Source organism: Mesocricetus auratus, unplaced genomic scaffold, assembly GCF_017639785.1.
Source record: "Mesocricetus auratus isolate SY011 unplaced genomic scaffold, BCM_Maur_2.0 Super-Scaffold_100008, whole genome shotgun sequence".
Taxonomy (NCBI): Eukaryota; Metazoa; Chordata; class Mammalia; order Rodentia; family Cricetidae; genus Mesocricetus; species Mesocricetus auratus.
The window spans coordinates 47,797,259-47,810,996 of NW_024429192.1; the positions used below are offsets into that span (position 1 = coordinate 47,797,259).

The window sequence follows — 13,738 nt, forward strand, 5'->3', positions numbered from 1 at the left end:
TATAGCCCAATCTGGCCTGGAAACCACTAGATATCCCAAGACTCAAACTCAATGTGGTGATCCTCCTGCCTCAACCTCTGAGGTACTGGGAATGCAGTACCAATTTAAACCGTCTCACCAACACCCCAAAACAACTGAAGAAATCTCCATGTCTTTATGGTTTCACTGAGAAATCTTAAAATATCTAAAAATTAAATTCTAGTTCTGTATAATCTTTCCCAAAATTTAGATTTAAAAAGAGCAAATCTCAATTCATTGTGAGAATCAAGTTTTTCACCATTACAATGTCTTATAAACTACAGGTGACTTGTAGATTTTTTTAATTTGAGGAAGCTCCTTTGTGTTTGTGCCTTGGGGGAGGTTTGTTTGTTTTAATGACAAGTGGACAATGAATTATGTCAAAATCTCGTTCCATATCAAGCAAAAGCTGTGATTTTTCTTTTTTCCGCTGCTTAATACTACGGATCACGTTGATTAACTTTTGCGTGTTAAGCCAGCCATAGGTCCCTGGGTCATGCTGTGTTACTCGTTTTTCATATGACTGAAGAGTATTTGTTCATACTTTAAGGGGTTTTGCATCTGTACTCCTGAGGATATTTTTCTATCATTTTCTGTCTTTGTAATATCTCTTACCCGGTTTTGATTTTAGCGTAATAGTTGCTACACACAAGGAATTGAGATCTGCTCTTTTTAATTTAATAGTTGGGAAGAGTTGTTCAGAACTGAATTGAGTTTTTAAACATTCAAGATTTCTCCAGTGAAACCGTCTAGGCCTGGAGATCTCTGTCTTGGGAAATTTGAAATTGTATATTCAATTTCCTTTTAGGTTGTGAGCCAACTTAAATGAACGATTTCATACTTAGTGAACTATAGTAGTTGGTATATTTGAGGAACCAGGTGATACATTTGTATGTATAGGAGTATGTAGTGTCTACAGGGTTATCTTTTTAATAGTTAATAATCCATATGTTCTCTTTTTGCTTTTCTTCATTAGTCTTGATAGAGGTTTGCCCGCTTAGTTGGTTGTTTTAAAAGAATAATCTCTCTCTCATTTATATGCCCTTTTTTGTATTTCAATAAAAACAATTTATTCTTTTCTTTATTACCTATTTTTTTATTTTTAAATTTAAATTTAAATTAGAAACAAGGTTGCTTCACATGTCAATCTCAGGTCTTTCTCCCTTTCCCTCCCCTCCTCCCGTGCCTTCCCACCAACCCCCCCAACACTCCCTCCTTTCCCCAGGGAGGGTGAAGCCCTCCATGGGGGTATCCATAGTCTGTCATTTCATCCAGGGCAGGGCCTAGACCCTCCCCCAAGAGTCTAGGGTGAGAGTGTATCTCTCATTGTAGGATGGGCACCCAAAGTCCATTTGTATGCCAGGGATAAATATATTACCTATTTTTTAAATTGTATTTTTCTTCTTCTGAGTTCTTGAGCATAGCATTTAGATCATTCCAGACCTTCCCCTCTTCCTCTTTCATCCTAATCTCTGTCATGTAGTCTGATAACACTAATACCTAGGATATGGTTGGACTTATGAATAGACATTTTGTTGTCTGTTGCTCATTTCTTGTTATAGTTGCTCCTCTAGTCTCCATCTATTTATCTGTGTGTCAAATATTTTAGACTATTATTTTAATTTTGATTTAAAATATTTTAGGTATACATGTGCATGTATGGGGCGTGTGTGTGTGTGTGTGTGTGTGTGTGTGTGTGTGTGTGTGTGTGTGTGTATGTGTTTAAGCTTGTATGTGGATACCAGAGGGCCACCTGCTGCAGTCTCTCTTCTCCCTCCGCCATTTGGGTCCTGGATATAAAGCTCAGGTCATCAGGTTTAGAAACAAGTACCTTTATCCCCTGCTCTAGTGTTACTCCGCTGCTGTGACAAACACCACGAGAAAAGACAGCTTAGGGAGAAAAGGCTTATTTGGCTTATACTTCCAGGTTACAGTTCACCATAGTGGGAAGTCAGGTCAGAAACTCAAGTAGGAACTCGAAGCAGAAGCCATGAAAAAGCAGTTTGCTGTCTTGCTCACTGGCTCAGGCTCACTAGCTTTCCTAGAGCCACAGGGCCACCTGACAGGGAGTGAGGCTGCCCACAGTGGGCTGGGCCCTCCTGCATCAATTCTTAATCAGGTCAACCCTTCACAGACGTGCCCACAGGCCACCTGATCTCAGCAATTCCTCAACTGAAGCTTTCCTCTCAGGTGGCTTTAAGTTGTCAACTTGGCAGTTGAAACTAGGGAAACCCCTAAGTTTGTCAAGCATGGTTTTCTTTAGTTCTTTGAGCATTTGGCTGATAATTTCCTTGATGCCCTAGGCTCTTAAATCCAATGCCTGGAACCATCAAAGATCGTTTTTATTGCCTGTTGACTTTTTCTTTCCTGTTGCTCCCCATGTTTTATAATTTTCACTGCCAGCTGGATAATTCTTACAATATTAGTGGTACCGGAAATTAGAGGGTATGTCCAGTGGGGTCCAGGTTCTTGAATCCTGCTACAAAGAATTCACCAGAGAGGTTTCGACAGTAGCAAGCAAACTAAGAGGATTTAAAGAAAGATGAACTTTCAAAGGAGGGAGCAGGCTGGAGCAGGCTGGAGCAGGCTGAAGGGTACCATACAAAGAGCCCAGGCTTTTCTGTGCATAATTTGTCTGTTACAGGTAGCACAACACATAGAGCTTCATGTGGGACAAGTCATGTTATTATCTTAACCTTCTACTTGGGGTGAGATTTAGTAGTATTATGAGCCAAGGATTGTCTTCAGATACTCTGGAGTCCCTCTGCACCTGTGTCAATGGTGCAAGACAGTTTGGGTTTGCCTCAGCTGGGGAGTCCAGCCTTCCTCTTTGCCGGAGTGCTTTTTCCATTTGTCAGTTTTATAAGGCTTTGCATAAGGCTTTCTGGGCCTCGAACCTCCACCCTACTGTCTGCCTCATTAGTATCTCTGGATTCTGATTGAATTCTCCCTCCCTGTTTACTTAAGAACTGGACTAGAGTAAATCTGGGTTTGTCCTGTGGTGTGTAGGAACAAATATCTCTGCTGTATTTTTTCTTGATTTTCTTTTCTTTTTAAGACTGACTTTCTAGGAGTCACCCTTTGTATTGTTCAGTGTTTACTAAATGATATTCTCAAATACAAAGATCCAGAAAGGCTTTTCCTCCTACTAACAGACCTGTGTGTACACTAGGTAATGTGGGCAAAGTTCGAGCTCTTCTCTTTTTCCCTGTTTCTATAGACTCTCACATCTCTTGTGTTGCTAGACAGGAATGCGTAGGTACCTCAGGCTCTCTCTGGTGTCTCCTCCACATGTCTGCAGCTCTTTTTGGTCAGGAGCAAACAGTGTCAAACTCACACGGCCTCATTCTCTTCTAGGTCTGTCTGCCCAGGCCCTTGTTAATCTCCACCTGGCTTGTTCCAGTTGGGAACAGACCCTCCAGATGATGTTAAGGGTTTCCTTTTTACTTTTAACACAATTGTTCTGCTTTCTCCGCATCAGCCCAGCCTCCTCTGTCGACATAGCTGCTAGCTTGCACGGCCTGTCCCACACCCTCAGAACTATCACACCATTGGCTTTTGAAATGTTTGTGCTTCTTTCATATGAGGACACAATGTTGATAGGAAGTGTGTGATTTTGAAGCTTCATTTCTAAGCTATTACAAGCGGGAGTAAACAGAAATGTAAACTTTTATTGTTTCAGATCTCCAGTTCCACCTACAAAGACAGGAACGAGGAATACAAACAGCAGTTCACCCACCTGCCCGACTCGGAGAAGCTGATAGCAGGTACTCAGAGCCCTCCAGATGCAGACGAGTGCAGCAAATGACAAATGGAGAGACAGCGAGGGCTTCGTGCCAGGGAGGGACAACGTTAAGGAGACGTAGTGCTATTATTACTTACAACACTGTAAGGAAAGCAGTGTCGTCTTTTACAGTCAGACAAACTTAAGCTGAGTGTAGCCAGGGCAACAGTGATTTCCTACCTGTGAGATACTACACACTAAGAAGAAATGTGCCCTCATGGCTTCTCCTGGTACTTCCATATATGGCTTTGTAAGGAACATTTAGTAACTCTGATGAGAAAAATATACTTTTCAACAAGTGTACTAATAGATCAGCTTAATAAGAATGTTCTAGGGATACATTTAGGAATAAGCCATTATTCATGTAGAGTTTTTGTATGTAGTAGGCTTTGGGGTAGCAAATTCAGTCATTTTCATAACAGAAATGCTTTACTGTGTGTATTTGTGTAGCTACATACATACATGTGGGTGCATTGGCATACAGGTGTACATGTATGTAGGGGGCATTTCTGTTCTGCCTGGTCCCACAGTTGTTTAGCCCCAAATAAACACACAGAGACTTATTTAGCCAGTGGCTCAGGCTTCTTACTGGATATCTCTCTCTTAATTATTAACCAGTAACTTTTAATCTATATATTTCTACATGGTCTTATCTTACTAGAGAACTTAGCCTCCTATCTTCCCAACAACTACATGGTGTCTGTCTCTCTCTGGCAGCTTCTCTCTGTCTTCCTCTCCCCAGCATATATACAAATATATCTATATCTATCTATCTATATATATAGAGAGAGAGAAAGGGGAGAGAGAGAGAGAGAGAGAGAGAGAGAGAGAGAGAGAGAGAGAGAAAGAGAGAGAGAGAGAGAGAGAAAGAAACATATATATAAAAGGACATACCCCATCACAGGTGTGTGGGGAGGTCAGGGGCCAGTGTTGAATGTCTTCAGTCAATTCACCCTGTTATGAGACTGGGTTTCTCTTTGAACCTGAAGTTCACCAGTTGGCTACATTCCTTCTATTTTCTTCCCCATTGCTAATATTTTGTTTTTCATGCATTTTTTTCAGTGTGTGTGTGTGTTTATTTTTTTAAAATTACATATTTGCATTTTTTCTGACTGGTACAGTAAACATGTTTAAGTAGATATTCCAGAAACTGATATAAAGGGGAGAGTGGCTACACAGGCAACTTTTTGGGATGTTGGGATGGATCTGTATGGTGTTTGGGCTGTAGTTACATGCCTGTTCATTGGTCACATAGTATTTGATGATGGTTACATGACTGTTCATTGGTCACATAGTATTTGATAATGGTTGCATGACTGTTTATGAGTCACATAGTATTTGGGTGGTGGCTACATAACTTTTCATTGGTCACATGGTTTTTGGGTGGTGCTTATATGACTATTCACTGTCTACATCTTTTCTGAGGTACTTTGATGGGGGAAGTCCTTCTGTGTATATGTTTGTCTTATTGTTGGTAAATAAAGCAATGTTGGCCAATAGGGAAGCAGGACAGGTAGGACTAGGAGTCAAGGAGGAATCTGGGAAATGTAGTAAAGAGTAAGAGTCGCCATGTGATCCTGGGAAGACAGGATGCATGAGGCTGGCATCCTCTGTAAGATATATATATATATATATATGTATATATATATATATAATACTTAAGATGGAACTAGCCTATGAGAAGCCCTGAACGTTGGCCAACAGCATTGTAACTAATAGAGTCTCTGTGTGTTATTTGAGGTTGATGTGACTCTGGGACCAGACTGGTGGGAAGAATGCTCTTTACAGTATTTAGTTGTTTAAAAATTTTAGCAACCAATGTATCAGGATAGAATGCTAATCATAATGATGAAACTAATTGTGTCATAAAAGAGTGCAATGATTCCATCAAGAGTGGTTTGGTATATATAGTTGCCTTTGATATGTCAGGAGATTGGGTTCAGGAAGTCCCCTCAGATACCATGGTCCACAGATCTTCAAGTGAAGGTGAAGTTTCTCATCAGGATTACACTGTTTTCCAAATAACCACTCAGAGACTATTATTAACTATAAATTCTTGGCCAATAGCTCAGGCTTATTACTAACTCTTACAACGTAAATTAACCCATTTCTGTTCATCTGTGTACTGTCCTGAGGTTCATGGCTTTTACCTCTTATGCATGTCCTGCTTCCTTTCCATCTGACTATTGACCCCTTTGACTCCACCCTCCTTCCCAGCATACTCTCTGCCCCGAACATCCTTCCTAGTCATTGGCCAATCAGATTTTTATTAACAGTGACAGAAATATATATTTTCAGTGTACAAAGATAATTCCACAGCACTCAAGCCCTTATGTAAAATAGTATATCATTTACATGGAACCCAAACACATTCTTTCGTGTGCTTTAAGTCATCTTTGGATTACTATTCATGGCTCACACAATGTAAATGATGTGCAAATGTTGTTATATGTATTGTTTACGGGTTAGTGGCCTGAAAAAAAAATTGTGCTTGTTCAGTTCAGATGAAGTTCTTTTAAAAAGAAACATTTAAACTTACCTTTATGATTTAATCTGAGGAGGTATAACTCATGGTATGGAGGGCTGACTCCAGCTGTCTATTCCCTATCTCTGTGTGCTGAGACTCTAGCAGCAAGGAACATGTCTACAGCCCACTCTTCCTGAAGAAACTGCTGGAGCAGTGTGGTAGTTTGAAAAGGAATGGCCCCCATAGACTATTTTGTTTCACATCTTGGCCCATAGGGAGTGGCACAATTAGGAAGTGTGGCCTTTTTGGAGTAGGTGTAGCCTTATGTGTCACTGTGGGGGCAGGCTTTGTGATCTCATATGCTCAAGCTACATCTAGTACACAGACTCCTTCTGCTGTCTTCGGATCAAGATGTAGAACTCTCAGCTTCTTCTCTACTGCCATGTCTGTCTGCATGTTGCCATGATGATAATGGACTAAACCTCTGGAATGTAAGCTAACCCCAATTGTTTTCTTTTATAAGAGTTGCCATGGTCATGGTGTCTCTTCTCAGCAAAAAACAAAACAAAACAAAAAACCAAAACCAAAAAACCCTATCTAAGACAAATATTAACAGCCAGTGATGGAGCATGTCATTGTTACAGTACCAATAGTGGGTTTAGAAAATAAAAACAGGCAACAACTTGAAACATCTGCTGAGCTAGAGAGATGGCTCAGAGGTTAAGAGCACTGACTGTTCTTCCAGAGGTCCTGAGTTCAATTCCCAGCAACCACATGGTGGTTCACACCATCTCTAATGAGATCTGGTGCCCTCTTCTGGAATGCAGGAGGAATACATGCAGGCAAAAGGCTGTACACATAATAAAAATAAATCTTAAAAAAAGAAAAGAAACATCTGCTGATGTTCAAAGTTAGAATATATTAAGCAACAAAATAACAATGATTTGGGCTAACAACCAGAAGAATCAAATAAATATCCATGAGTCCATATTGCTATGAATAAATGCTTGAATAATTAAATAATTATGGAGGAGCAACAGTCTTCCAGAATCCCAAGCATACTTAGGTATGCTTGTTAAAATTTTAAGTTTCAGAAGTTTAGGGACTGGAGAGACGACTCTGCTGGTGAAGTGTCTGCCAAAAAAGCACAAGGACCTGAGCCTGGATCCCAGAACCTGTAAAAAAAGCCCCGTGTGGTTGACTGCTTGCCTGTGACCCCAGCGTGGGGTTGGCAGGGACAGACAAAGCAGCGAAGCTCGTGGCCAGTTAGCCTAGATAAACTGATGAACTTCAGGCTCAGTGAGAGACCCTGTCTCAAAAACTGAGATGAATCAGCATTTAAGAGCACCGGCTGCTCTTCCAGAGGACCCAGGTTCAATTCCCAGCAGCCACATAGCAGCTCACAACTGCCTGTAACTCCAGTTCCAGGAGACCCAACACCCTCACACAGACATACACGCAGGTAAAACTCCGAATGTACATGAAATAAAAATAAAATACAGGGGCTGAAACTGAATCATTTGGATTTGGCAAATCAGAGATGATTAGTGACTGAAGAAAGGCAGCGGCTGTGCTCTAGGGCACTAAGCACACACCTAAAGTTAAAGCCTACTCAGCTCTTATTCTCCATGCCTGGGGCTGAGGAGGGTCTCTCAAGTACTTTAACTGACCCCTGAATATTGATAAAGCTAACTTAGCCAACGCTAATCCCTGCCTAGCATATGGTATACTGATTGACCAAGCTCCAGAGTCACCAATGAAAACCTTTCTCAAATGTGCGTGTGCTGATTAATGACTTTTGGAGTTGAGTGCTGATAATCATCTTTTAAGGGCTTATGGCCTCCTCTGATGTAGTCCTTGTGACTAGATTGTTAGTCTGTTTATCTCAAGTGTAAGTACAAAATCACAGAATGTAAGTGCTATTTCTAACTATCAGGTAGAAAAATTTTCCCATCCAAGTACTAACTAGGCCCAGCCCTACTTCGTTGTAAAATCAAGTACATTTGTGGTGGTGTGGCCATAGACATCTTTGAAATTTTTCAAATGTCTGTATTAGCCTGACTTTTTTTTTCAACTTTTTTTTTTTACTGTTTTTTGAGACAAGGTTTCTCTGTGCAAGAGCCTTACCTGTCGTGGAACTCTCTCTGTAGAGACCAGGCTGGTCTCAAACTCACAGAGATCTGCCTGCCCCTCCTCCCGAGTGCTGAAATTAAAGGCACTCACCACTATCACCTGGTGATGTTTTTACTCTTTTGTTTGTTTGTTTTTGTTTTTCGAGACAGTTCTGTATTGCTTTGGAGGCTATCCTGGAACTAGCTCTGTAGTCAGGCTGGCCTCGAACTCACAGAGATCCACCTGCCTCTGCCTCCCAAGTGCTGGGATTAAAGGCGTGCACCACCAACGCCCAGCTATGTTTTTACAGGGCTAGCAAGTGAGAAGGGGAGCCTTGGTGACATGATTAAAACACTGACAGTTGGCAGATGTGGTAGCATGTACCTTTAATCCTAGCACTCAGGAGGCAGAGGCAGGTGGATTTCTGTGAGGTTGAGGCCAGCTAGGTCTACACAGACCCTATCTCAAAAAAGGAAAAAGAAAAAAGAAAAAAATGATTCCAGGTAGTGGTGGTGCACACCTTTAGTCCCAGCACTGGGGAGGCAGAGGCAGGAGGATCTCTGTGAGTTCAAAGCCAGCCTGGTCTACAAAGTGAATTCCAGTACAGCCAGGGCTGTTAAACAGAGAAACCCTGTCTTGAAAAATAACAAACAAAATAAAGTAAAATTAAAAAAGAAGAAAAGAAAGAAATGTATTGGAACCTAACCTATGTTTTATGTGTATGTGGGTTTTACTTGCATGTATGTCACCATGTGTATGCTTGGTGCCAGCAGAGGTCAGAAAAGGGCATCAAGTCCCCTCAGTTGGATTTACAGATAGTTGTGAATTGCTCTGTTGGGAACAGAACCCAGGTCCTCTGCAAGAGTAACAAGTACTCTTAACCACTGAGCCATCTCTCCAGCCCCCCACTCTTTAGGTTTTATTAGTCAGAAGTCTGTACAGTCTGCCCAGATGTTTTCACAGATAGTTGTAGTCAACTTTGAAGAAACAGATGGCACAAATTAACACAATGGAAAAGCTTAAATTTTCTTTCCTTTTTTACCTCTCCATCTTTTTGTTGTTGTTGTTATTTTAGCCTTGGAATGATTTGGGTTTGAGTGGCAAGCTAGGCTGACGTGAGGAAGACTGTATATGGGAAGAATATGAGCTATGTAGTCTATGGTTGTGAATGAAGGACTAGACTTTAAACAGCAGGAGTGGCGTATACCTCTGCTTACCCAAGAGCACTCTTGCCTGTGTGTGGGAAGGTGGCAAGAGGCATGCTGATGGACCCTTATCATGGGCCATTTGTATGCAGTGACAAAGTGCCTGAGATAATCACCTTGGAAGAGGAAGGAAGACTTCCTTTGGTGTTGCTGGAGTTTGTTTACCACAAGGTCCCACCTATCTTCAGCCCCAAATAAACACACGTACACTACATAATTATATAAGTGTTGGCCAATGACTAGGGCTTCTTATTGGCTAGCTTTGTCTTAACTACTAACCGACTTCTATAAATCTATGTATTTTCTCATGGTCTTGGCTTACCAGAGAATGCCCAGTCCTGTTACTCCTTTGGTGGCTACATGGCCGCTTCTCTCTGCCTCCTCCTCTTTTATCATATTGTCCCACCTATACTTTCTGCCTGGCCAATCAGTGTTTTATTCATCAACCAATAAGAGAAACACACACACAGAAGGACATTCCCCCATTACCTTGGCTCATGACCTCACATGTTCACATTCATGGTCCATGTCACCAATGCTTTAGATCTGCATTGAAGCAGTTAATTATTGCAGGGACTGTGTGGTGGAGCAGAAGCTACCACTTCACAGTAACTTAATTTCCTCCCAGTAGACCCCCCTGCTTCATGGGTTCTGTCACCTCCAAGTAGTGCTTCAGGCTGGGAACCAAGCCTTGAACACAAGGCTTTTGGATGACATGTGATATTTCAAATGCACTATCCTCCCACTCTTGCATGTCAAAAGATTTCTTCCCTGTGGCACTAACATTCACACCAGAGGCTGCATTTGCTTCATGTGGTTCCACAATTTCTGTTTTTCTTATATAAAAGCTGGGCAGCGGGTGATGCCAGTGTTTGGAGAGGAGTTGAGTGTGGCTAAGGTCTGCTGTAGGAGCCTGTCAGTCCATCACTTTGTGTTTGTCCTTGTTGTAAACTTACCTCGTGCAGACATAGAGAATGAGAACACCCTCTACTGCAGCCTTCTCCTGTGCGCTTTGGAGCGGAAGCTCCATTCATTGCTTCTATTCATTTATTTGAGGGTTTATTCATTGGCCCCTGCTTCCTCTCTTCTAAAACCATATACAGTCTTTCAGTCTGCTAAGGTACCTCCCCACGCCACCCTCATCACTGTTTGGAATTTAAGTGATTAAATGTCTGCTTCGTCATCTTTAAAGAAGTTTGTAGAAGGGGAAGGAAATGAACACATGTCTAACTAATATCCCTTCCAACTTTTACTAGTTCTACACATTGCTTTTTTTAAAGTAATGATATTCATACTTTTACCCCTTTTGAAAGAATTGTTTTGGAGACTATTCTTTTTCTTAGTGACGCTATCACTCAAAATTTATTTTTGAATCATCTGATTATCTAAGTGAACAAGATTGAGGTACAAATAGGATAATGTTATATTGTGGTCATGTAATTCAGTACAAAATCTCTTGCCAACCTTGAATACCTCTCCACAAAGGCAGGAGAAAATGCTTTATCTCTTGTGTGTGATATAATGTAGTGCCTTTGCTATGTTTTATGTTTATTTTTCTTTGCCACAATTTTAAGCAATTTTACTTTGGTCTACATTTATCATGATAGCACACATTTCAGGGAAGATGCATTTAAAAGTTACTGAAAAGTCTGTCAATGTATACCAAATATTTTTCTGCTAAAATATTGCAGGTGTGTGCTGTAGCTTTCAGTATGGTTAGTGTAAAACAGTGCAGGTGATGTACAGCATAGCAAGGCGGGCACCATCTGACAGCCCATGACACATTCCCCTTGACCTTGCTCCAGACCTATTTAATCAGAGCTGTGGGGAAGGGCTGGCACTCTGTGCTATCACAGGTATTTCTCACGTCTGAGAAGCACTGGATGACAAAAATGTCATGGCACCGGAAGATGACCTTTAATCCAGTCTGTCTGGGAGACACACACTAGTGAACGAGCAACCTAATCTGCTTGGTTATTTACCAGGAATTTTTGTTTGGTGACGTCTCAGTTTTGTTGGTTTATTTATTTGAATTTTCCTTTTCCTGAAGGAAGCAGGTGAAAGGTTGACTACCTTGCTCAGTTTTTAGTGTTTGGTTAGAACTTTAACACAACTAGGGTTAAATATTTTGAAGCTTATTCAATATTTTTATTGAATTTTGTTTGTTTTGTTTGAACCAGGCTCTCATTATGTAGCCCTGGCTGTCCTAGAACTCCCTGTATCATACTGGCCTTGAGCTCCTGGAGATCACCTACCTCTGCCTCCTGAGTTCTGGGATTAAAATGTATAACACTATGCCTGACAAGTTTTATTTTAAAATAAAAAAATTACCTGATGCAGTTTTAAAATTTAGCAGTTAACAAGCGAGCCAGAAAACACGGTTCTTACATGGTTTCTGCTCTAGGTCCAGCCACGATGGTAGACAGTGACATGGAAGTGTAAGCCAAATGAGCCCTTCCCTATCTCCCGAGTTTCTTTGGGTCCCAGTGTTTACCACAACTGAAAGCAAACTAGTCTTTGTTTCCTCTTCAGTTACTAAGACAAAATAGCTCGATAAAAGCAGCTAAAGAAGAGAGGATTAATTTCAATTCACAGTTCTAGGTTGTCATCTGTTACAATGAGGGAGCTGGTTACACCACATCCATAATCAGGAGTCATGAATGTATGCCTGCATTTGCTCGGTACTCTCTCTCTTACAAAAGCTAGGACCGAAACCCAGGGAACAGTGCTACCCACAATGGTCTAGTCTTCTCACCTTAACTACAAGAGCATCCCCTGAAACATGCCCACAGCCCAATCCAACCTAGACAGTCTCTCATTGAGACTCTTCGCTTAGATTGTGTAAATTGTCAATTAAGGCTATCACAATGGTGTTATTAACTTGTTTGGTAGGCAATAACATAGTTTCTTTCTCCTCCTTCCTCTCCTTCTTCCTTCTTCTTCTTAACAGATTTGATTTTATAAGATTTTAATGTTGATGTGGACAGGATCAGCCTTGAAACTGAATTAATTTGTATACAGATGTGTGTGTGTGTGTGTGTGTGTGTGTGAGAGAGAGAGAGAGAGAGAGAGAGAGACAGAGAGAGAGAGAGAGAGAGGGCGCAAGTGCAAGTCTGGTGTTCTCGGTAAGATATGACCTTATAAAATATATATTAGTAATTATGGGCTAATAATTAAATAAGAGTTAGCCATTAAGAAACCATATAGCATCCTGCCTGTTCATTTGGGACTGATGTGGCCCAGGAACTAGGCTGGTGGGAAGAATGCACAGTACATGTGTGTGCTTGTACTGTGCTGTGATACAAGCCAGGGCTTTGAGGATGCTAAACATACATGCTAGCATGTTCTCTAGCTCCATACTGCTTTCTGATCATTATCTTATTCTTACCCAACATCTAATCCATCACCAATTTGCGTTAGTGCTATTTTCTAAATGTCTTTGAATCTTAATATTTCTGGTCTGAGGCACTATAAACTTTTTCCAAGATGTGTAGTTGACTTACAGAATCTGGGGAGGAAGTCCTGAGTGAATGTGTATTGTTGACATGAGCATAGCCACATCAGGGATCCCAGTGCTTCAGATTCTTGGCAATGGCAAAGCCTTCCCTGGGTCAGGCTCAGGGAAATGGCAAAGTCTTCCCATGGTCCAAGAAGAGTGTTGATGACAGATTGACCTTTAGCTAAAACAGTATTTGTAGAAACTATCAACCACAGCATCTTTTCCCCAATGACTGTAACATGAGGCTGATCCCCTACAGAACCCCAAGATTAGCTAAACTAGCCTCCTTGTTCAGTTGTATATAATAACCCTGCCTTGGTTCGAAGCTTAAAATGAAAGAGATGTTGGCAGGCTCCTGCTGGTGTATCTCCATCAGAGTGTATGACCCACCCACCCAACCTTAGCTTTTTTGTATGTGTGTGTGTTGTTTCTTCATTCCCTGTTCCCCAGTTAGGTCCATCTCTAAGGTTGTGCAAGGTCTCCACAAAAGCCAGTTTTTACAGCCTGAATAAAGTGGTACTTAAAAACATAGATCTAGCCAGGCGGTGGTGGCACACGCCTTTAATCCCAGCACTCGGGAGGCAGAGGCAGGCAGATCTCTGTGAGTTCGAGGCCAGGCTGGACCGACAGCCTCCAAAACAATGCAGAGAAAC

General features: G+C 41.4%; 1 protein-coding gene across 5 annotated transcripts in view; it reads left to right on the forward strand.

Annotated features, from left to right (window-relative positions):
• The window catches only part of Gramd1c (GRAM domain containing 1C), a 76,485-nt gene that overhangs the window by 16,390 nt on the left and 46,357 nt on the right, over window positions 1-13,738 (forward strand). For all 5 annotated transcript variants that reach the window (XM_040750794.1, XM_040750797.1, XM_040750796.1 and 2 more), the window contains exon 3: window positions 3,701-3,785. In XM_040750794.1, the coding sequence (XP_040606728.1) occupies window positions 3,701-3,785 (85 nt within the window). The remainder of the gene's footprint in view (window positions 1-3,700; window positions 3,786-13,738) is intronic.